The sequence below is a fragment of the Asterias amurensis genome, chromosome 20 (assembly GCF_032118995.1).
Source record: "Asterias amurensis chromosome 20, ASM3211899v1".
Taxonomy (NCBI): Eukaryota; Metazoa; Echinodermata; class Asteroidea; order Forcipulatida; family Asteriidae; genus Asterias; species Asterias amurensis.
This window is the reverse complement of record NC_092667.1, coordinates 8,843,825-8,869,721: the sequence shown is the minus strand read 5'-3', so window position 1 is coordinate 8,869,721 and position 25,897 is coordinate 8,843,825. Positions and strand designations below refer to the sequence as shown.

The 25,897-nt window shown below is 38.0% G+C and overlaps 2 protein-coding genes across 2 annotated transcripts in view; one reads left to right on the top strand and one right to left on the bottom strand.

Moving 5' to 3' along the window:
• Positions 1-1,893: 1,893 nt before the first annotated feature.
• Positions 1,894-9,406, bottom strand: LOC139952290 (peptidyl-prolyl cis-trans isomerase FKBP1A-like). The gene is made up of 5 exons (XM_071951376.1): positions 9,248-9,406; positions 7,500-7,547; positions 6,643-6,755; positions 6,260-6,333; positions 1,894-5,041 (listed from the first exon to the last, which is right to left on the bottom strand). Exons 1-5 carry the CDS (start codon positions 9,282-9,284, stop codon positions 4,987-4,989), a joined length of 327 nt encoding a protein of 108 aa, XP_071807477.1. The 5' UTR covers positions 9,285-9,406; the 3' UTR covers positions 1,894-4,986.
• A 5,283-nt stretch (positions 9,407-14,689) lies between these two features.
• Positions 14,690-25,897, top strand: part of LOC139952427 (probable ATP-dependent RNA helicase DDX43) — a 34,755-nt gene continuing 23,547 nt past the window's right edge. The window contains exons 1-6 of the mRNA XM_071951553.1: positions 14,690-14,887; positions 20,429-20,484; positions 21,600-21,741; positions 22,515-22,539; positions 23,677-23,741; positions 25,425-25,506. Of these exons, the coding sequence (XP_071807654.1) occupies positions 14,707-14,887; positions 20,429-20,484; positions 21,600-21,741; positions 22,515-22,539; positions 23,677-23,741; positions 25,425-25,506 (551 nt within the window). The 5' untranslated portion in view covers positions 14,690-14,706. The remainder of the gene's footprint in view (positions 14,888-20,428; positions 20,485-21,599; positions 21,742-22,514; positions 22,540-23,676; positions 23,742-25,424; positions 25,507-25,897) is intronic.

Here is a 25,897-nt window from a genome sequence, read left to right as displayed (position 1 = left end):
CACAAAAGTTGAACCCGAACCGGTCTAAGTGGACTTAGTCGGTTTACTTTGTGGGTTATTACTTGATATTTGAAAGTAACCAAAATGTTTTTCTGGCGGGCAATGAAACCAAGGATGCCCTAAACGTAATCTTGAGAGCTTTAGGTTGCGTAAGGAAACTTGTAGACAAAGGTGCTAGCTATCTGTTAAAGCCATTGGACACTTCCGGTAAACAGTATTGTCCAAAGGCCCACACTTCGTGTATCACAACTTATATATAAAATAACAAACCTGTGAAAATTTAGGCTCAATCGGTCATCGGAGTCGGGAGAAAATAACGAGAAACCCACCCTTGTTTCTGCACATTTCGCCGTGTCATGACATGTGTTTACTATAATCCGTATTTACTCGATGTCGAGAATTGATAATTGTTTTAATGTTTTCTCAAAAAGTAAAGCATTTCATGGAATAATATTTAAAGAGAAGTCTTTTACCATTACCTTCTGTAAACCCTGTAAGTTATTTGTAAATCTGTGAACTTTTTTTTTCCTGTTCCGAAAGTGTATAATGGCTATTTTTAACCTGAAACAACTTTCTAACAAGAGCTGGTTAATAAACTGTCAATATTTGAGAAATACATTTCACGTCAGTGGTTTTTCAATCAAGTTATTCAATCTGTTTCTAAAAAATTAATGATAAAGGTTTACCCCCCATCATGCCAATACAGAAATTTATCCACAATTCGGATTTAGCAGGTGTGACAACGGTGTTTTTTCTTTCATTATATCTTGCAATTTTGACGACCAATTGAGCTCAAATTTCCACAGGTTTATTTTATGTATAATGTTGAGGTACACCCAAGCGAGAAGACTGGTCTTTGACAAGCGCTAATAGTGTCAAGTGTCTTTGAACTGATAAATACAAATATCTTCCATCAAGTATTTTAGTATTTACACCCACAAAATGATCAATCTTGTCTTAGTCTTTTAGTGCTTGATCAAAAAATGGGTCAATTATGCAATTGTGTAGATAGTGTTCTTCTCTTTTTTTTATTCCAGTCTTGAAACAAATTCCCTGGTCCATAACAGTTTGAAGCTACATGCCCTGCAGTCTTATGGATTTTCCCCCAAAAATCAAGCCCTGTATGTTTATAATACATTATAGAATCATTGAACTGCAGTTTGTACATGGACATGTATGTTTGAGAAGGTCCAAGACCAGGGCCAAATTTCATCTATGACATAGACCTGCTAAGCACAAAAGTTTGCTCAGCAAGTGATTTCTTCCTTGGTAAAAACAGGATTACCAACCAAATTTTAATTTGTTGCGTATTGATTGTTATTCTGTTATTCAGCTGTTTGCTTTCCTGAAAATCACGTGAAAATTTGGTGGGTAATCCTGTTTTTATCAAGGCAAACATAACATGCTAAGCAAATTTTTATGCTTAGCAGCTCTATGAAATTATACAGCCTGTAAGCACAAAAATTTGCTCAGCATGAAATTTCTTCCTTGATAAAAACAAGACTACCAACCAAATGTTAATTTGTTGCATATTGCTTGTTACTGGCATTCAGCTGTTGTTTGCTTATCCTGAAAATCACATGGAAATCTGGTTGGTAAAGCCTGGTTCATACTTCCTGCGAATGCGATTGTGATACAAATGTTGATGTCACAAATTCGCAACAAAATTCGCACTGAGTTGAGTTGTGCTAAACTCTCTTGCGAATATCGCAGCGAAAGAAGGGTTGTGACGTCAAATTCACATCAAATTCGATTCGCATTCGCAGGAAGTATGAACCTGGCTTAATTCTGTTTTTATCAATGAAGAAATTTCATGCTAAGCAATTTTTGTTGCTTACAGGCTTCATGAAATGGGGCCCAGTGGGGAGAATGAGAACACTAGTACTAACACTGCCATGCCTACATATCTTACTTTTATTGAACGTGCAGTTACTTTCTGTGAACTTCTGTGAATGACACTAGGAATAATTGACACTACACAAATTACACTTTGAGTTTCGAGTGTACTTGGTACAATGTACATGTGTATTACCAATTAAATTCTGGTGTAAACCAGATCACATAGGCACATGCTACTACCGTGCAAAAGTGTCTTGAATATAATTTGTACACCCGTTCTTTTGATTACACACAAAACAGAAACTAAAACATTTATTATGGTTTCTTACAAAAAATTCCACTACCAAACTACTCAATACATGTGTTTTACAAGGATTTATTGTTTTTAAGGTAACTGTAATAAAAACCAAGAATTATTTTGAAATCTTTATATTATTTCATGATGGCTTATGACAACTGTTTTTAGTTCATGTGTAACTAAACATACAAAGGAATTGATGTAATGCTTGCTATGATTACAAATCATTCTTAGATTAAGTTTTTTTCTGGTGGGTCGATTGTGAAAATAAATCAGTTCATTTAAATCATAGTTTTTTATGCACCATGGCAAGTTACATTTTCATTCACGATTCAGATTCTGTTGGCATAGCATTTAACCAAGACTGCATCGTGGTAATGAGGTTTGCAGTAGCACCAAGTGATTACCAGGGCCCAATTTCATAGAGCTGCTTAAGCGGCTAAACACAACAAAATTATGCTTACCAGAATAAGGTTACCAGTCAAACTACCATGTCACATATACAATTTGTGGCTGGTACCCTGCTCATTTCTGCTTAGCAGAAATGTGTCAAGCAACATTTTCTGTTTAATCAGCTCTATGAAATGGGGCCATGAATAATGCTGGCTTCTGGTGGAGATAATCAGAGCACGCTAGTTGAAACATTGAAGAAAACAACCAACTCTCCCAAGAGCCAGTATATACAGAGAATATCACAACGTGCTACTAAAAACCTTTACTCGGCATTTAAACAAGTATGTTCTACAGGACGGAGCCCAAACCAGATGTGAGGTGCAGGGATGGATGAATATTTATTCATAGTTTATTAAATACTCAAGTAGACCACAGTGACTAGAGCAGGAATTGAACTTACAACCTCCAGGTATACTACCAACTCACAGGGTTCAATATTTCCATGACAAATGCAGCCAAGACAAAGATACTGAAACAATCGAAAGATAAAGTACAGCTGCGTAGCGGACTCGTTAGACCTAAAACATCTTGACCTTGACTAGATAATCATGAATAATCCATGGTTGCAAACGATAAAACGTTTTCAGTCGCGCCTTATTGATGGTTGAAAGTGAAGCATTTCTGGCGATACGCTGAATACATCAATGAAAAGACCTACAGCTCCAATAGTTAAACAACACTATTCAGTCCTGACATAAAGACTAAAGACTCTTTCTTTAATTCACCAAAAACATTGACATTATGAAAGTGAAGTTTCTTTTACAAACGGGCAAAACATAATCTGGTTACCAATTATGAGCATTTAAAAAATCTTTGTGAACAGGGAACAATTCTAAGATTGTAAAGATGAGAATAAGGTGTATCATCATAATGACAACACTGAAACTTGAAAGATACATGTACTTTATATCAAAGCATACTACATATTAATTATCAATATTTATGTATTCAACATTCATGGTTACATTGCTTGCATTGCTTAACATATTGGAGTTAACCTTTCAACCATGTAAAACACAAGCAGCAATTAGAGAGTGGTATTTGATACAATGTTTTAACCTGCCATGCTCAGTCATGTCAATTTACAATCTTGAATTTGTCATCGAAACTGAGCTATAAAGAAACACTATTTATTCTCTACGGTTCCACATCATGTCGTATTTCTTGTCCACATGATCGTTAACTATAAACTTATGAAAATAAAGCATGATCTTTTCTGAGTGGCCATTAATTTGTTACATTATGTAAATGTTACACAAAGAACAAGAGCATTTAAGGGTAAGGAATTTCACACCACATATTAACCAGTTACTTGGTTATGTAATATAAATTGCATTTTAATAATTCCTTAAAACCCCAAATCTAACTATAACGTGCATCTGACTGAAACCTTGAAAAACCAACACCGAGTACTGAACAATCCTCATTGAATGTTCTGCAGAATTTGTAAACTCAAATATTTGTTTCGGTGACAATACACATACAAACCAGATGTCTATTCCAAGACAATAGAACTTGATTCCAAGACAATAGAACCATAAACCAAGAAGTCTACAACACAACTCAAAGACATGTTCTAAACGTTACAAAACACTTTTTGATTCGTTAAACAGGGGGGGGGAAATGAAAATAAAAAAATAAAGGAACAGTCGCTGTGGAATTTTTGGTTCAACAAAATACCTCAACTAACAGAGAAATAAATATTTCCACAGTGCAGATATTATGAGCTGACAAATACCATCCAGAATTCTGGTTTTGTATTCACTTTGATTTTGCTAAAACCTTGGACCAAACTACTGAAAGGTGTTAAGCATAAATAGCTACCAAGCCCAAATCCTTTATGGGAACCAGTCAATATAGTGTACATTCATTGACATTGTGGCTGGTAACCTTTTGTGCTTAGCAAGTTTATGTGCTTATCAGCTTAAAGCAATGGGACCCAGGGTTCACATCCATGACCCTGCTTAAAATGAGCAACTGCTTGAGGCATAATCATCGCCTTGTGGGCAATGATTGCAAACAAGGGATGGCTAAATGTCAGTATAACAAAAGCAACAACCAACACAGCGATTGATTACTGTGTCAATACAACATGGGTAGAAAACAGACTGCACACACTCGCATAGTCCTTCACGACCAATATTTTAAGATAGCAGTGTTACTGAATAATTGCTAACATGCCCATGGTAAGCATAAGTCATGATGGTTAGCCTCAACTGGGTTATAAAAGACAGAGATTGATCAAGAAAGAACAGAGAAGTATCAGACAAAGTGTATTTTGGTATTAACTATTAAATCTTGCTTTTAACTGCAATAACTACTTTTATTTGTCTATGTGTGAAGAGTTACGAAGCTGGGGTATGGGGGCAGTTAACTGTCGCCAGGAAAGAAACGTCTTACTCGATGCTGAGAAGCTCCACGTCAAAGACCAAAGTTGCATTGGGTGGGATAGTGCAAAGGAGTTAAGGAAACAACCATTAAGCAGTTATTTCAAATCATTATTTTGTACCATAAAATAAACTAAAAACAGAATTTAGAGACATTTCGTTATACCTATTGATGTTTAACAGTGGGCTACGTGGTCAAATTCATTTTTTTTCAAGTCTCTAACCTGGTCGTAAAATGGTGGGAAATGTCATTTTAAATGATATGCTTCGGAGCTAAATTATAAATATGACGTTATCTGACAGCATAAACAAATAGGTCTGTACATTCCAAAGAAGGAAATTGTGACAGTAAAAAAATCAAACTCCATGCTACATGAATTTTATTGAAAATCATCAAATTTCAGAGCTAAACAAAAAATTAATAGACCATAATTAAATAATTTTGTTAATCTAAAGTCATCGAACATATTTTAACCTTGACCAAAAACACACTTGAAGGGTATCAAACACAGTGGCATTTCACAATGAGGTGTTACTCGTTCCCCCCCCCCCCACCCCCATTTTTATGTAAAATGAGTGGATCACAAAAACTTAAGATTGAAGGGATGCTATACATTTGGAATTTACTCAAAAAAATCCATGACCACAAAAATTGACTTGGTAAGAAGCACTGCAGCTGTTGATTATGTATTGTGAGAAACAATCTCCCTCTAAGGAATCTGGTTTCGGAGAGAGGGATTCAAGATCATTTCAATCTGAGAAATGTTTCTGCATAAAACGTTTTTCAAATTGCGGTTTCCAATTACGGATCAGTCTTCCTCTTGTATCTTAAAAATATCTAAATATTTTTGTAGGTGCTGTGATTTAGTTTTCTAAGAAAGAAGAGCGTATTTAAAATGCCGTTTTTAATTATTGATTTTGGGTTGAACAAAGAATAAGTTTCCCTTGTGGTTTTTAATTATTATTAAAAACTCTACCACCTTTTGAAATAAAACTTTCACAGGTTAGTTTTCTAAGGGTAAAAAGGGCACCAAGGCATTTTCTCATTGGTAAAGGGCATCCTAGGCGGAAATTGTAAATTCCACTGGAGCAGTTTAAGGGCACCAGAGCAATGACCAGGGGTCACGGAGGCAATCGCCTTTGTTGCCTCCGTTAAGGAAATTCATGTATAATTAGAACAACCGCACCGTTTCAAAAACCAAAGGTATACTTGGCCTTCAGGTCATTTTAATGAAATACAAAGCAGAAAACTTCACATTAAGATTTTGATTTGAAAGGATATACTCCAGGATGTCCCTGAGCCCCATAGGCGAAGTCAGGAGAGCATGTCAACTTTGCTCGCTGTCCAATGCTCATCTGTAAAAGTTTATAACAAGAGCAAATTAGGTCAAACAAATTTAGCTAAAAAAGACATTGTAAATGAAACTTTCTAAGTACATTGTAATATACCACCACAAGGGAAACTGACGTGGTAAATTTGAAATCAACTCATAACTCATAAACAGGTTCTAGAAAAGGAGTTACACTTTAACTTTAAGTTTTTGTCTAATTTTAAAAAAATTGCCTAATGGCGATTCAAGTAAGGAGCGATGACACAAACAATTTTACTCTCAAAAGTGGGGGAGGGTATGAGGGTGAAACAAAATCTATTTTTCTTAAACTCACTTGTGCTACTCCTTCATCCCATCCACGAATGACTTGCCCCTTTCCGACAATGAACTTAAAAGGCTTCCCTCGATCCCTGGATGAGTCAAACTTCTTGCCATTTGTGAGAGTTCCTATCAAATAAAAGACAATTTTTCAATTTGTTTTATATGTTTAATAAAAACAAAAGTCAACATCAATTAGGGAGGTTTCACATGCGAATGGATACAGTTAGTGTGATGGATACGTCATCATTATGACGACATACGCTACTTGCTATCCGCTATACGTGCAAACGACACTGATATCCTGCGCTACAAGTAAGTAGGTTATGGATAGCTAAACGTATGCGTATCCGTTTGCGGGTGAAACCTCCCTATTATCACCTTACTACAACTCATCTTTGTATATAAATGACAACCTAAGAATCTTTTTAAAAAGCATGCGCACCTTCCAAAATTTTAACACTTCGGACAAGAGTGTACTACTTTTCCAAAAGTCATAATTATTTTGGGTATATAGACAGTTGATATTCTGAGGTAGAAAGACGAACAGACTGAATTTTCAAGACTCTCCAGAGTATCCTGTTCCAAGACCAGGAATAAACTAATTGTGCGCTCCATCATAGGCTGTGTTCCAACTTCCAGAGAGGCAAGACAGTTCTTTTCAGAACTGAGAAGTCTCCCGAGTTTCAGAAATCTACTCCAAGGTAGAATATTGAGCAATACAGGATCTCAAAAGAACATCTACATGTATGTACCTAGCAAGTACATGTACATGCACACACATGGTGTTACCACAAAAGAAATATATATCAATACCTTAGGATGCAATACCTAAAATCCCTAGTTTTAAACTGTAAATGAAGAATGTTCTACCTGTATAATGCACAACAGCTGTTTGACCTTTCTTAGGGAACGTCACACCTGTGGTACAAAAAAGAATAGTATAACAGCGTATAAAACAAAATTAAATTTCAAATTCTACATCATCGTGTATGCCTATTCTTTATTTTTATATATTTGTTTAATACTGACTGTCTGATAAAATATGTCTCAACACAACCAACTTCTTAAAATATATCAGAAAAAGAGTCACAAAGCTGATTAACTACGTATACTAGTTGTGATATTGAAACCCTCCTCCTGACGGTGAAGTCAAGAGGAGGGTTATGCACATACTTTGTTGTGGCATGAAGGGAGGAAGGAACATGATAGGGTGAGTTGAAATACATGTTTCTTTACTTGTAATATTACTAAATACTAGCCCATAGTATTATTATTAACTGTGATCAACAATTGTTGTTTGAGATGTCAAAGAAAGAGATTGAAACAACAAAAACTACAAGAGTTCAATTTTAACTGCAAAGTGATCCAGCCCAAGAACTGGTTTATGAAATGATTGTTCCATCCTACCCAAAAAAAGAAATTCAACCCAATTTAAAAAAAATCAATCAAACGAGACAGCCTCAAAAAATCTGAAGTGAAAGTGGGTGGTTGGGTTTTATAATACAAATAAACAAGACTATTCTGAAGAATGCTTCATCTCTATCTAATAATAAAAAACAATAAAAACTTATTATTAAAAGCAGACAAATCCATAAAAGTGCTCATGGCGCTAAATACACACAATCACATTAAAATTATATATCGTAGGACAATCTGTTTTCAAGGTGTCCCTAAAATCAAGGCAAATCTTGTACCTCTCTGCGCGCGGTGTAAACAGTCCCAAGATAAAATTTGTGTGGTTTGACTTGACAAGCAAAGAGTCTCCTCTCCCTTGACCAAAATTTAGAAACACGTAAGGCTCCACTGGTTACTTGCACTTGTAAATGCAAAAAAGTTTTGATATTTTAGGCATTTCTTCAAGGTACAAAAATATGTCATAATGTTGGGGCCATATAAAACAAAATTGCCCACCAAAAGAGTTTCACCAACAATTTTTTTAATTCACAATTCACGATGATCAAATGTGAACTGACTGAACATTCTGCTGAGCATTCTGAAAAAAATACAGAGGTTTTGAGAAGCCATGTGCCTTATATCATTTTCTAATAATCTGAAGATTTTTGTGGGTAACCCTCAATTATTAATATTAAAATTTAAACATCGGCTTGGTGGTTCAATTATCACTGTTTATTTATACGCTTTATTCTAAATGTTAAGAAAAACAAAGAGACACAAAACTAAATAAAAATCAGATTTGAAAGCCAATGAATATTTACACTTTTTTTAAATACTTTTTTTGCAAATTACCGTAGTAATTTTTAAAATTAAAATGTCATACAAAATATTTTGGATAAAATGAAGAAAACTGCTGGCTAGATATTAAGGCGCTGGAATGTTTTTATTTCTTAGCTGCATGACGAAATGGTGTGGACGTGTGGCTAAGCTATCCTTGGCCACACAAGTGGGGCTATAATCCGCCAAGCTTTACACCAAACAGAAAATCCACAACCCTCCCCTTGTGACAACTCGACCTGAACTAAATGGCCTGCCGACCGAGTTTGTGACTGTGAACATGGTGAATGTGTGACTGACTGTGTGATGAGTGAGGATATTGTTATCAATCATTACATTCACGATTAATTATATTCTTGAAAATAAAAATAGTCTGGAAATCTTACCGTCACCAGGAACTGTTGTCTCAACTTCTACACCCATTTTATTTTGCAGATTACTAAAAATACTACGTTTTAAACGATAAACACGATCTTTGGCGTTGTCGTTGAGATCGTAATGTGTGTTTGAGTGGACCTTGGCTGTGGTGTGTGACGTCAAAGATCGCGCATTATTCGACAAGGGAGGGCGCAATTGGACAGAGCCGTTTAGACCTTTTCGCAAATACTGGGGCGCGCGCGTAAAGCTTGGAATTAGGTGCATTGTGGTCTAGCTGATTACAAATTTGATTCATATATATCCCACAATGCACCTCATTCAACAGTCTGCGCTTGCGCATTGGCATTTGCGATAAGGTCTATGAGCTTCAAAGTCACCCCACAGAGACCGACCGTCACTGATGTGGGTTTTAATCAAAAAGCTATTTTGCTAATTATTCAAGTTCTCAGCCTGTTGAAATAAACCAGGTATATTTTCTGACAACTGAACTTCATTTTTCTGTTGAATTTCGGTATAGGTTAGCCTAGCCGATCGGCTTTTTACCCCCCCCCCCAACCCCAACCCCAACCCCCCCCCCAAAAAAAAAAAAAATAGATGGCATGTTTTTAGCGAAAGGGTACACCTAATTATTTTAAAAATACTTCAGGCCTTTTATTAGGCATCTGAAAGTTGTGCAACAAGGCCGTTTTTCTTCCATTATTCTCTTGCAACTTCGATCAACAATTGAGTCAAATTTTCACAAATTTTGCAAGGGCGTAATTGATAGGTGAGGACGCCACCCCCCCCCCCCCCCCCCCCATTTTTTAGACTGCAGAACACAGCATCAGACGTGCTCTCCACTTGTTGATGGACTGATCACTAGAAATATGCAACTGAGTACAATTTTGTACACACCATCATTTTCTGGAAAAGTCGGTTAAACTAATTATGACGTTATTCGAAAATATACTTTTTTTAGGTCGTGGATGGCAAACCATGGGCGTCAATCTGTCTTGAAAGATTTACGGCGTGGGGTCCAGGGCCCGCTTTTTAGCGGCCCGGGAACATTTGTGGCCGTATATGCTCTCCAGTGCAATCTAGGGAGTCTTAGGGGTGATGTGCCCCCTCTCAGATCAAGTTTTGATGCACCATTTGTTTTGCTATAAATCTTTAGCAAAAAAAAAAATGGTGCATCAAAAAACCAACTCAATTATAGTTTGCAATGCTCAGACGGCGCTTCATCCCAATCATCACCAGTATCATCGTCAAGGATGAATCCAGACAAGAAGTTTTAGGGGGTCTTTTAATAATAATAATATCGAAGTCTTATATAGCGCACGTATCTACCAAACAAGGTACTCAAGGCGCTGAGTAATTATACAAACTTTCAGAAAGATGAGGTTATTGCAGTGATTAATTTTGAGACCCAATAAGTTAGCACATTGGGTCGTATGAATAAAAAGTAGTATTTACTGACAAGTACTAGCAAAAAGTAAAAGCATAAACTTCCAAGTAGAAGCATTCAGTAAAAGCATCTTCTGAATTCCGTAAGAATAATCCTATTATTTTACTGCAAAGTATTCACTTAATACTTTCGAGTAAATACTTCTGATAAACCATGGCTGAATGGCTCTTAACAAAAGGTTTCCTTTGTATTACAACTCCCATTCGCGTCTACGTACGCGCTCACACACACAGCCAAAGCAGCATTTGATTTAATAGAAACATAGAAATCTTCAAGTCAGCCATGAGGTTTTTATTCTGACAACATTTTGATGAAGACGACTCATCTGGACACACAGAATAAAAACGTTTTTGTTAAGCTTTTGAAACTTGGAGTGCATGACAGCGCTGTATAGAGAAGATGAGAGCTGGATATGAGCATAGCTATTTAAATTAAACTTACAAGTTTAATAATAACACGAACAACATTCTATTGAAATGCATTTAATTGTTTAAAAAATTACTTCTTCTGATTTTATGAACAATAAGCCTTAATGATCGAGGCATTCATTTCTGAGTTGAAAAAATGCTTTATATCTTTTTAAAAAGCTTTTACTGTAATGATACAAAACGTTTTTTTTTTTACAAACGGTTTTATTTTATCCTCAGCATAATATATAAACAAGTTTGATTAAAAGCAGTTTGAGTCTGTGTGTATTGTTTCTGTTGTGAAACACTGTTTATGTGTCTATTTAATATTTCAGTGAAGTCTTTCCTTTGGACTAAAACAATTATCCTGTGAGGAACATTCATAAACACTGTCATTTCTTCGGACGAGCCTTTTACTTCTGTGCCCAAGGTAGCTGTGTAGCTACCTTGAAAAATCACTAGTATTTACTTGCATTTTGTAGTATATTCTCCGTTTTATTCATATGGAAGTAAGTAAGTGCTAAAATTAACTAAGAATTTACTTTTTGGTAAAAGTAGATACTTTTAGCATTTTAGTAAATACTTTTAAGTAACAGTTTTTACTTCCTTTTATTCATATGGATGGTAGTAAATACTTCAAATTTTCAAGTAAAAGTAAGTACTACTTTTTATTCATACGACCCAATGTAAGGGTTTACGAGGTGCTACGGCGCATACAGCAGCCACAACCAGAAACACCGGGGCGAACCCCGTCTCTTTTCGATAAGTGCACTGGGTTCTTTTCATGCGTTACACAACACATTGGACCAACGGCTTTACGTCCCATCCGAAGGACGAAGCAATGGTTAAGTGTCTTGCTTATAAAGGACACAAGTGTCACGGCACGGTCACTAACAGGCACAATGAATGCAACAGAAAGCCTCAAATATGTGCAACAATAGAACCTTTTGGATTAACAGCATTTTCACATGGTGTTGATGACTATGACTCGAATTTTAGGGGCAAATCTGTCAGAGTGAGTATGCGAGTGTAGAGCCTTACGGCGTGGGTCCGGGCCCGCATAAGGGCCGGGAAAGTTTTGCGTTCTACACTGCTCTGCGTAGTGCAATCTTGGGCCATTTATAGGCCAAATTGGAGAACAATAAGCCTTCAAAATTTGAGAAGAAGAATTAATTAGGCTATGGCAGACAGAGCTGCGCGTCACACAGTATGCAGTATAAACTAAACTAAAAAAAAGTATGGAAAGGACACGCACGTGCCCGTTAACACAAATTGGGGGAACACCCCACCCCAGGATTGACGCCAATGGCGGCAATTGGTACAGTGCAAAACTTGAGCCTCTAAAGATGGGCAAAAACAAGGACATTTGATATTCTGTCCGACAGCACCTCAAAAATGTACTATAGATTATTTATACACGGGACGCAGGGTTTGGTCTCTCTCTCTCTCTCTCTCTGGTCGACCGAGGTCGGAATCATGCTAAGTTTTGCCCATCCCTGTCGATCTCTCATTAAGTTGGGAAGATCTTCAGCTGGAAGCAACCCGATGTCCCTAGCAACTACATCTGTATAACTGAGCCATTGTCTTCCCCTGTTTCTCCTTCCATGTTTCGGTGACCAGGTGATTAGCTGAGAGACAGGTTCTTTTGTGCTTCTGTATGAATGCCATGCTAGGTCTCAGACGATGATGTTGTATTTTGGTGTAGTTTGGTCTCAATCACAGTGCAATACTTGAATTTCATGATAAAGATCCGTGGTCAGAGACAGAGACATGGGGGGGGGGGACACACATAGTGATATTGTGTCTCCCATCCCACCCTTCAAAAAGGGGGGGGGGGGGGGTTGGGATACTTGTCCCTCCCACTCTTAGGGGAGGTGCTCTGTGAACGTCGGATATTTGGCCGGTAGCTTTACGGTGCAATCTTCGGCCCGGCCAATTTTGAGGGGGCCATTTTGATAGTGTCCCTCACCCTTCAGCGGGTGTCCGTTTCCCCCAGGATTAATGCCCATGGCGGGACACAGTGCATAGTTGAGCTGGTCAACACTGCATGGGAGGGGTGGGGGCACTTGATATTGTGTCCCTCTGTGTCCCCCCCTTATTTGACGCCTATTAGTATGCAAACACTACGAATATATTAAGGCCTATCTCCATCTCCATCTCCATTGGTTCAGTCAGCAAAATATCCTGCCGGATACATCTACGCTATTTAAACTTGCGCACTGCGTGTGGAAACAGACTACAGCCGACGAGAGTGAGTTCCAGAGTTTAACAGTGTTGATACGAAGAATGAATCTTTGAAGGCCCGAGCTTTATGGCTGACTTGAGTGAATTTTTGGTTGTTTCCCCTTGTATCCCTGGTATTGTAGAGCATACATAATTTCTGTTGGTTTCTTCTGTGCTGTATAGTGTGTCCCATCCCAAGTCAGCTAGAAGTTTAGTAACAGTTCCCGTATCCATTTTGTAGTTTCCTGTGCAAAACCTCGCTGCTTGGCGTTGGACTCTTTCAAATGAGTTTATGTTCTGTTTTAAGAATGGTCTCACTAAGCTCAAATAAGCAGTTGATTTCACTTCACTGTTACAGCTCCACAAATTCCTGCGGATAACATTCTACACTCTTTGAGCTTTCTTGATGGACTCCTGAACATGGATGTTCCAGCTAAGGGTATTATGATATATGAACACCAATGTATTTTGAGATGAGACGCTGTCCAAAACTTGCTTGCACAATTTGTATTCATGCTGGGGTGGGTTTGGCCTTGCCTATGGTCATGGTGCAGCACTTGCTTGGATTAAAGTTCATTAACCAAGTGTCTTGCCAGGTTTCCAGGAGTTTCAGGTCATTCTGTAAAGTGCTGGTGTCCCCGTTGGTAGGAATTGGGGTGTAGAAGCAAGCAGTCATCTGCGAAAAGCCTGTTCTTGTGTTTGGCAGGTCGTTCATGTACAACAAAAACAAAAGTGGACCAGTGATAGTGCCTTGTGACACACCAGAAGTGACGGTTGCTGGGAGTGATGTATGTCCATTATTTACGACTTGTTGGGTGCGCCCTGTTGGCCTATAGGCCCTAGACCCAGTGACTATATGGGCGCTAGATTCCTTTTTTCGAAATTTTGACATTATCGGTCATAAATGTCAAAATTTCGAAAAAAGGAATGACCGATAATGTCAAAATTTCGAAAAATGGAATCTAGCGCCCCAGTCACTGGGTCTACCAGGCCCCATGAAGCACCTTTGAAAGGGGTTAGTACGTTTTGTAGCACACCACTTTATTATAAATCTGTACTACAAAAAGTACCCAAACCCTCTCAAAAGTGAAAATCTGTGGTCATTGTGTTTTATGCTACAAAAAGTACCCAGACCTTTTTTTATTATTATTTCGACTAGCCTCAACTTTTTGACTCTACTATAAAGAGTCCAAGTAATTAGAACTTATCTTATTAGCGGAAATCGGCCACTGAAAATCAACATCGTGTTTAGTCTGCGGCTCCTTTCCATTTCTCCCCTCATTATTGCACATCAGTAGATATCTGGTACCTAGAATCACCAAGTCCACGTGTTAGAAGCAACGTGATTGTTCAATCACACGATCACGTATCAACAGCAACACACGCAGCAAGCATGCAGCACACTGTCAATGTTCATGCGGCAAGCAAGATGTCGAACTTTGAAAGAAATGGATTTGAAAATCGCTTTCAAACTCAAGAATACCGGAGTAATGGCAGCGGCAGGAGTAGGACGGGATGGAATTCCAACACAGAGTCGATACCCGTTGACTCGAGGGATGTTGGTAGAATAATCGGTGAGACTGAGAGATAGAAACAAATTAATAGAAAATAGGGGTTTCCAAAAAGTTACCGAAAGATAATTTGGATAACTTTCCGTATGGCGCCACCACTTTTTCACTCATTTTTACAAAAAGGGATATATCAATCAGGTAAATTAGATACTATATTATTTTATTTCGAATGAAAAAGTGGTGGCGCCATACGGAAACTTTTCCCTGCCTGTAAGAATGTACCAAATTAGAGTGATACACCATCATACCAAACGAATAAATCCAAAATTTTAGTTTGCTGACGCTTTTGGTTTGGGAGTTATCAGTTATCAAAGTTTCGGCCAAAAAAACCTCGAGAAACGAATAGTACATTCCCTGTAAACACAAAAATGTGCGCCAAGGTCATCCCAACAAAAGTAAAACATTTTTTGAAACCTCCAGTTGGACTTATAACAAAAGTAAAAGAAAAATTTGGGATCTCGTTGGCGTGTCATGTTACGCGCACCTGAACCTTTGACGAACAGTGCCCTCGTATCATTTTCAACGCCTCATAACTCAACGCGCCTATAAGATCCCATGAATTAAACAAGTTCACATGAAAGAGCTTGCATCCCTAAAACAAATTGAAGTGCAAAGTGCATGGGATCTCGTTGGCGCAGAGAAATAATAGAGGTCAAAGTTCAAATTTTACCAATATACTGCGTTTTCGCACCTCCGTAACCTCGCGCGCCAACATCAAATTTTTTTTTAATGACAACCGGATGTTGGAACAGCTTTCATCTAATGACAAATGAAAAAAAGAATCTAGGGATCTCTGCAACTTGCATGTCAAAAGATTTTTTGAAAGTTTTCTAAAGTATTGCCATTCCACACATTTTGGCCTAAATTGGCGCAACAATCGCTTTTCTCATCACTGTAAGTATCTGTGCCAACAAGATCCCATCAATGTTTTCTTGTATTTGGTTAAGTTAAGTGTTCCTTAACAGATTTCAATTGAAAAATAATTGGGATCATGTTGGCCCACCAATATAACAAAGGTCAAAGGTCATATGAAACCACACTACTGCCTTATTCATGCGATTTTGCGTCGTCTAGAAATCCACGCGCCAATATGATCCCATTAAATTGTCTGCGTTTTATGGTTATATAGATTCTCAGCAACACATAAAAAGCAAAAACCAAATGGGATTTGAGTGGCGTTAAGAAATATTACAGACCAAAGGTCACAATATGTGCCTGCATGTCATTGCATTGCTGTGGCAACTGAAAGTGAGAAATATCCCCCAATTTCAAAATGTTGGCAAACCATTAAAGGGACACACCGGCTGAATTTGGCTATTTGGGCTACAAAATAGACTAAGAAATGTATTCAACGGGTTTCCAGGAATGAAGAAGAACAGTCCTTAAAATAAACCATCAAATTTGGCCGTTTTTGAGCATTTTAAAACAAAAACGAAGGTCTCGTGATTGTTCTAACCAAAAAGTGGTACAAACAATCACGTGACCTTCCGGGCTAGTTTTACTTCCAGCCGTCTAAAAGTAACTTACCAAACCAAATTTAAATCTTTTTTTTACAAAATTATTAACGAGTATTTGACGAAAAAGATCATGTATTCAAATTATCGCTACAAAATGTAAATAATGGTGAAAAATCTAACGTAAGATTCTCATTCAAAGAGTCCGCACATGCCGTGTCTCGTGGGGGGCTGGAGGTGTAATCCCGGGCGCTATGAACTCCCAGCTTGCGGGTCTCGCCGTGAGCTTGGAAGGGGTTGGGAGCCAGACATCAGAGTACATGTTTGTCATCGTGGGTTTGTCAGTCGGTACACCTCGTCTCAAATCCGTTATTTCTTATGATCGCAACGTTCCAATATTATACTCTGTTTTGTTTCATGGCTCCTAATTTCTTTTTGCTAGAAGTTTTCAGGAAACATTAAAAAAAGATTGACGATGTCAAAACGTAGGAATACCGCATTTTGTTATATTGACAGTGTTATGTGTCAGTAGCTCAAAAAATGTTTTATGAAGAAGAAAAAAAGGATTAAAAAAACCGGAGCCCCCGATCGAAAAAAGAACAGGTGAAAAATAATTTTGTATAAAAGGTTGAACAAAATATGATACAAAAATTTCCCTCAAAGCATAATTTTGTCAAATTTTTTTTTTTTAATTCTGTGAGTGAAGTGTTATTTTTGAGATTGTTGAGGTATTGTTTGGTTACGTTCCAAGCTACGCAGCTACTCAGCTACGCTTACGTTCCTTTAAGTTACGCTATAATATAAAAAGGTACGTTTTTCAAGCCCGAGTCAAGCTACGCTTACGTTCCATATGCAGCTACGTTTACATTCCAAGATATCCAGCTACGCTTATACCTTCCAAAATATGACGTTCCAAGCTACGCTTACATTCCAAGTTTTGCTTACGTTCCTTCTCAAGTTACGCTATATATACTGAGCCAATCCTGAGTCTATATACGCTTTCAATCCTGAGTCAAGTTACGCTTACGTTCCATACGCAGCTATGTTTACGTTCCAAGATACCCAGCTACGCTTACGTTCCAAGATATGCTTACGTTCCAAAAGATAAGATTACGTTCTAAGCTACACAGCGTCTCAGCTATGCTTACGATCCATACGCAGCTACGTTTACGTTCCAAGATACCCATCTATGCTTACGTTCCAAGATATGCTTACGTTCCAAAAGATGGTTACGTTCCAAGCTACGCAGCTACTCCATATCCATACAAGCCATATACATCATTTAAGTTTGTTACGCTAAAATCAAAAATTACGCTTTTAATCCCGAGTCAAGCTAGGCTTACGTTACAAGATTTGCAGCTACGCTTACATTTCAAAATACATTCTCACAAGGACGCTTTTGAATCCCTCACGATTCCCTCCCCCCCCAACACCCCCCAACCCCCATCCCCATACCCCCCCCCCCTGAGATTATAAAATGTTTCACTGTGAATAACAGGGCCCCTCAGTTTCATCTGTTTAACAGAAAATACTGCTCACAAAATTTCTTTACTATTCAAAAATTTAGTCGGCCACCAGCCACAAGTTCACCAGGAAGTTGGTGCCAGGAATGCTTTATTTACTTGTCACTTTCCCATCATATTCTGGGTTAGTTTTTTGTGTTCTTTGTGACGATCTTTGGATGTACGTCGAAGCACGACTACCTCCATCGTGGAAGGATTTGCCTGATCCGTATATGCTGGTTGTTTATACTTTATGGATAGACTGGATCCTTATGCTGCGTCGTAGTAAAACGTTGCTATAAACAAAGCACCAGTCTACTTGCAATATTGTGCGACGATGTCACGAAGACTTGACAGTTGCAACGGCTGGAAACACGTTTACGCCGGCCTTTTACCGCTTTTGGGTTTTTTAATCATTTTTCGCTAATTACGTGACATTTTGATGATTTCTTTTTACAGCAACCATCTATAAAAACATTTATGATTCTACAGCCCTAAACTGCGTACACGGTGAGCCGGTGTGTCCCTTTAAGGGGATGGGTCTCCAAAACAAATTTTGGTCAAGATATAGATTGGACTTGCTTTTACAAATGGTGTTAGTTTAATGTTGGATGGTAACTGTTGCCAAGGTCAAAGGTCACAAAGAACATGGGTGTTTTTGATATTTTCTGTCAAGAACCAACTTCAGAGCCTTTTTAAGATTTTATTTAAAGAACAAGGGCTCTATCCTTTCAGTTTGGGACAGCCACTTATAATACCTAGGCACATATGGTTGTCCCAAATTAATTATAGAGCCCTTGTTCATTTGATAAAATGTTGACAGGGCTTCGAGGTTGGTTCTTGACAGAAAATGTATTACAAAACACCAATATTTTCTGTAGAGACCCAACTTTGAAGTCGTGTGCCAATTTAGGCCAAAATGTGTGGAATGGCAATACTTTAGAAAACTTTCAAAAAATCTTTTGACATGCAAGTTGCAGTGATCCCAAGATTCTTTTTTCATTTGTCATTAGATGAAAACTGTTCCAACACCCGGTTGTCATTAAAAAAAATTTTTGATGTTGGCGCGTGAGGTTACGGAGGTGCGAAAACGCAGTATATTGGTAAAATTTGAACTTTGACCTCTATTATTTTTCTGCGCCAACGAGATTTCACGCACTTTGCACTTCAATTTGTTTTAGGGATGCAAGCTCTTTCATGTGAACTTGTTTAATTCATGGGATCTTATAGGCGCGTTGAGTTATGAGGCGTTGAAAATGGTTACGAGGGCACTGTTCGTCAAAGGTTCAGGTGCGCGTAACATGACACGCCAACGAGAAGCCCAACTGGTGGTTTCAAAAAATGTTTTAGTTTTGTTGGGATGACCTTGGCACACATTTTTGTGTTTACAGGGAATGTACTATTCATTTCACGAAGGCTTTTAGGCCGAAACTTTGATAACTGATAACTCCCAAACCGAAAGCGTCAGCAAACTAATATTTTGGATTTATTCGTTTGGTATGATAATGTATCACTCTAATTTTTTAGAAGAAGATCTGAGAACCCATGAATCACCACTTGGTACATTCTTACAGGCAGGGACTCTGAAGAAGCAAGGAGCCTAAGACCCATCAAACGTGCGAATAGCAGGACTCCCTTCGGGTCGCATTGGCACTGTTGATGGGGCTACATGGATCCTAGTCCTACTTGTGTAGTGGGGCTACATGGATCCTACCTGTCTCCATGGATGAAAGTTGTTGTAACATGGAGCTATAGACCACCCACAAGCTTTACTCCTTTAAAAAAGGTTGACATCTGCAAATACAATTTACAAAAAAACCCAAATGCAGACACCAACATTTTTTTTTAATAATGGGGGAAGGAGAATCCTTCTCCTTGATCTTGGTTATTCTGGAGAAGTATCCAAAAGAGTTTCAATTCTGGGCCATTTATTATTAAGCAACTGTAAAAAAACACCTACAAGCTTTGTTGATTTTGTACAATACTGATTGCAGACTGGCAGAAGGCGGTTAAGTGTAGAGTTCGTTTAGTTAGATTAACATTTCTTATTCTTTAAATATAAAAGGGAGGGGGGCTGCATTGTGGGAGCAACTTTGCGCTGATGGGGGGGGGGGGTGAGATTGAGATGAGATGACTGGCAAGGCAATCTGTCAGAGCATTGAGCTAGGACCAAGTTACTCCTAGAAATTATTATCATGAAACATTTCTTGATTACGAGTAACAGGGAGAGGTTGATAGTATTAAACATTGTGATAAACAGCTCCCTCTGAAGTGAAGTAGTTTTCGGGAACGAAGTAATTTTCCACAAATTTGATTTCGAGACCTCGGATTTAGAATTTGAGGTCTCAAAATCAAGCATCTGAAAGCACACAACTTCATGTGACCATGGTGCGACAAGGGTGTTTTTTTCTTTAATTTACATCCCTCAACTTCGCAATCGATTGAGCTAAAATTTTCACAGGTTTGTTATTTTATGCATATGTTGAGATACACCATGTGTGAAGACTAGTCTTTGACAATTACCAATAGTGTCCAGTGTCTGTAAGACACCTAATTAGAACATTTATCATGTTTATTATGAATTACAGGTAGACAGGGCAGCAAGATCCATGAGCTTCAAGATGAGAGTGGTGCTATGATCAAGGTGAGTAATTTCAACCCAGCCATGGGGTGCCTTCTTTCATCTTAACCACAAGTGTCAGATAATGTGTTTTCTGGACTGACCTCATCGTGGACCCAAACAACTCCGGAGCACCCTAATTTTTTTGCTGGCAGCGGTATGGCTGACAGAAATATCCACCCATTACATTGTGTAATGTAATAATAATACAATAATAAACAACGCTTGTAAAGCGCCTTACATCCATGACTGGAACCCAAGGCGCTGTACACATTAAAAATAGCTGCAAACGAGAGCAAAAATTACAAAAGAGCATAAACGATTTCTAAAAATATAAACCACAAAAATGGACTAGCCAATAATTAAAACCACAAACCGCGAAATGTACACCTTATCAGGTACTGGTAATCATGCCTTGTACATGTATTATCCCTTTATAAATTTGGGAATTGTAGTGCATTCTGCTTAACCAGCCAGGCTCCAAGTGGATAATACCCATGCCTACATCCTTACAGAATGTGAAGGGGGTAACCCTGTTCCAGCCTAAGGAGTAGGTGTCAACGTGCCCCTGGCATGCCTGGTGGCAGTGGATTTGGGTGGATAACCTAAATCAGTTAAAGGAACACGTTGCCTTGGATCGGTCGAGTTGGTCTTTGAAAAGCATCCTGTAACCGTTTGTTATAAAATCGATATGGTTAGAAAGATGTAAAAGTAGAAAAAAATGATCTACACAAATATGCCTCGAAATTGCGTGGTTTTCGTTTTACCTCAGCGACAAACACGGTCGGCCATTTATGGGAGTCAAAACTTTGACTCTCATAAATGACCGTGTTAGTTCGCGACGTAAAATGAAAACCGTGCAATTTTGAGTGATACTTGTGTGGATCATTATATTCTACTTTTAAAACATCTTTCTAACCAATGCATTTCATAACAAATGGTTTCACATGCTTTTCGTAGACCAACTCGTCCGATCCAAGGCAACTTGTTCCTTTAAGTGTAGTCAACACATTAAAGTGGCTGGCCGGCCTTGTCATAATAGGTGATATCCCTTAAAATAAAAACAATTGAGGTTGAAGGGAATTCCTTAGGGCTCTAAATCCAAACAACTTGATTTTTTTCCCCCCTTGTGAATACAGGTGACAAGAGATGTTACAAATGATGATGGGACAATCCCTGTGGAGCTACGAGGGACAGAGGAAGCTATCGAGAAAGCTAGATTAATGATTGAGGAGCTTCTAAAACCACCGGACAATTATCAACCGCCCATCGCCTTATCAGGTGCACCATTCAACTATAAATTCCTTCCATTCTAGTTTTATACTCACAGCTTAACTAATAAGGTGTACACAAAGTTGTATCAGTTTCACGATTAGTAATGATCCAAAGTATGAACTCATTTTAAGTCAAATCTGAGTTTTTATAAAAAATTTGAAACAGATATTCGCAATGCTTTAGTTGCTCTCTGCAATGGTGGGTCATATTGCAAAGATATGATGTAGTGCGTCTAACCTTGCAAGTATCGCCTTGAATACACACTGCCAACAGAGCTATGATATGTTTTTGACAATTTCTACAAGATTGATGCAGGGCTTGTAGAATATTAAGTGGACCAGAGTTTATTTTGCAAGACCAGATTAAAAATGAGTTGAGCAAGCACTAAGAGATGATCTATATCAAGCATTCATTGATACTCAACATGGATCATATACATTCATTGATGATATTTTGTTCATAAAGATTTTACACAATGAGTTTACTATTATCTTTCAATTCAAAAACACACGGATATCCGGATTTGTCCGGTCACAAGTCTGCTGGGTTGACACTAAAAACACTGGCTTCGGGCCTGCGGACCAGTGTTAATTTCAAGCCCTATGTACAGTTTATAAATAAGGAATCTGACATCTGACTCCAAATTAATGTCATAGCTAATATCCATTAAGATTGGTGATGATGTCCGGTGAATTGGTACTAACAGTTTGTTGATTCCATCAACTTGAAACTTGTAATTTTTAGCTAATTTATTTTTTTCTTCTTCTTTTAATATTCAGCTCCACCGGAAAACAAAGTGCGAAGGTAAGAAAGGTGTAACTAGGTTCATCCATGAATGGAGCAATTCCATTGGAACTCCCATCTTGACAATTTCGTGACGACAGACACCAGAAAGGTGGTTTTCAATGAATTTCAATTCGGTTTGAAAATTAGCTCAGAACTCTATAGATTGTTGATATCTGTGGCTAAGATAACGAGTACAGTCTTTGTAAATGTATCTTTTTTTAGGGTCAAGGTAATGTTTTCTTTGAAAAGGGAACTTTCACTGGAAGCACTTGCACTGGAAAGTCTTAAAGACAGTGTACACTATTGGTAATTGTCAAAGACCAGCCTTCACAGTTGGTGTATCTCAACATATGCATAAAATAACTAACCTGTGAAAATTTGAGCTCAATCGGTCATCGAATTTGCGAGATAATAATGAAAGAAAAAAACACCCTTGTCACACGAAGTTGTGTGCATTTAGATGGTTGATTTCGAGACCTCAAGTTCTAAATCTGAGGTCTTGAAATCAAATTCGTGGAAAATTACTTCTTTCTCGAAAACTATGGCACTTCAGAGGGAGCCATTTCTCACAATGTTTTATACCATCAACCTCTCCCCATTACTCGTCACCAAGAAAGGTTTTATGCTAATAATTATTTTGAGTAATTACCAATAGTGTCCACTGCCTTTAAAGCGCATTAGAATATCTGGGAGAGGCAATCAAGGCTATGGCCCTCTAGAACCTCAGTGTAATTTCAGGCCTTGAGTCATCATGAACTTGCCTAAAGATGGATTGCACATAGCATCATTGTCCACCATGTTTGATGATAAACATTAGAAAAGTTCACGCAAGTACGCAGTGCGCACAACTCTCGGCCAATGATAGCCTCTCAATGGTATTACGTTTAATCAAAGATGTGGTCAATTACGTTATGTGCAATCCACTTATTTACAGGAGTTCCTCCTAGAACCACAGTCGGCCCTTATTACCTATACTATAAACTATGGCAATATTTTAAAATAGTTGTGAGTATTCTGAATGTAGTTCATTCTGATGTCTTTCATACCGATGATAAACTGGCAAACAGCTTGTGCTATAAACTATGCCAATATTGTAAAATAGTTGTGAGTATTCTGAATGTAGTTCACCCTGATGATTCTATTGTTGTCTTTCAGACCGATGATAAACTGGCAAACAGCTTGTGCTAATGCTGCAATGAATGAAATGGAGAAATGGAAAGGTAACTAGAGGTTTGAGAGTCTAGTGCTACATGTAAACTGCTCACAAAAAGTAAGGAAACTTTTTTCAATCCAGTATATTTGTTATTATTTAATACTCTCTTTGTATATGGTATATATCAATGCAAAGCTGAACTGTTCCTCTTTAAAATGATACCACATTTGCAATGATTACATGTTGCTGGACTTGTCTACATGAACAACAATGAGGCAAAGTCACAAAATCAAATGTGCCAAAATTACCGTTGTCTGTGAATGGTGAATAGGTAATGCTCATTAATCAAACCGATCAAGCTTTTCAGAACCATTACACAGTGATTTTCACCAGTGAACTCATCAGACACAATTTACCCTCATTTCATGAAAAACACCTTGTTTGATGGGTATTTGCAAGACGATATTCTACAGCCGGATGCAGTCCCATACTTGCAGACTTTGGACCAAACTCCATCTTTCAAGATTACAACGCTCGCCCCTCTCGATCCCGACTGGTGACTGACTACCTGAAAAATGTTGGGGTGCACCGGATGGATTGGCCCGCTAACAGTCCAGACCTGGATCCCATGGAACATCTGTGGGACCAGCTTGGCCTCGCTGTCCGCGCCAGAACCACCAACACATCAACTGTGGCTGACCTAACCAGGTTCCTTAATAAAGAATGGAACGCCATCCCTCATCATCAGCGCATCACAAGACTTGTGTGCAGCATGAGAAGAAGGTGCCATGCTGTCATCAATGCTTCGGATCATCCACTCGTTACTGAACTTTTTTTTATAAATAAAGTGTATTAAGATCAGTAAGTTGTCTTGCTCTATACCAAATTTCTTGTCTCAATCAAGTGGATTAAGATCAGTAAGTTGTCTTGCTTGTTTGAATTACAGTGTCAATTCAATTCATACAGTAACACAAAAATATTGCTAATTTTGGCACATTTGATTTGTGACTTTGTCTCATTCTCATTAACGTGGTCAAGTCCAGCAACATGAAATCATTGCAATTGTGGTATCATTTTAAAGAGGAAGAGTTCAGCTTTGCAATGATACATACCATATACAAAAGGAGTATTAAATAATAACAAATATACCGGATTGAAAAAAGTTTCCTTACTTTTTGTGAGCAGTTTACATTGGTGTATCAGATTCTGGGTTTGAATCCTGGGGCCAATTTCACATAGAGCTAAGATTGATCGTAACTGCAATTATCAATCAGAGTTGCTAAGAAAATTGTGATGGCACAATACTGATCACTATTGTAATACTGACAATTTGTCTAATTGCGATGAATTGCTTTGTGAAATCAGCCCCTGGGCCCCAAGTTCCAAAGTTGGCTTCAAAATGGTTTATTGTTTGGAGTACAGATTTGTGACAGGGGAACAATTAGGCATGTAACTCATTTCATTTTTTGATTCAATTTGTTTGATCTAATGTATAATTTAAAAAAAGTTGTTTGATGATTTGCATAGAAAATGTGGGACACATAACACTATTTAGTATTGCTACAAACAAGTTGCCAACGATTTTGACTTGGTGTTTATGGCTTTCTATCTAATCAATGCACCCCCATCTAATCATTCTTATCCTGATGTGTTTTTAATAACTCTTCCCCTTTTTCATTTTCATTCTGTCATCTCAAATCAGTTTCTTTGTACCAACATTAATTTTGGATCGTTTATTTTTCTTCACCAGATTATCCAAAGCTCACCAAAGATTTTTACATTGAATCACCTGCTATAAGAAACATGAGCGAGAGTGAAGCGCAAGAAATTAGGTGAATAAGGGACTTTAACAATCTCAAGCACAGAATAATGTAGTTGAGGATATTCAAGTAGAATTTTGTTTCTTTCAAATGCTTCGAAAGACTTGAGATGCTGACATCTTGATTTGATTGTTTCTATTCAGTAGTCTGACTCATATTTAGTACAATGAGAATTAGTGTTTATCATTGGTATTGAAGACAAAGTGTATACCACTGGTCGAGCGGTTAAGAGCACCAGACTCAAGCTCATGTTGTTTCTGATCAGTAGATTGTGGGTTCGAGTCCCGTTTGTGACCTTGTGTCCTTGTGCAACACACTTCACCATTATTGCTGCATCCTTCAATTAGGACGTTGGTCCCACGTGTTGTGTAATGCATGTTCAAGAACCAAGTGCACTTATCGT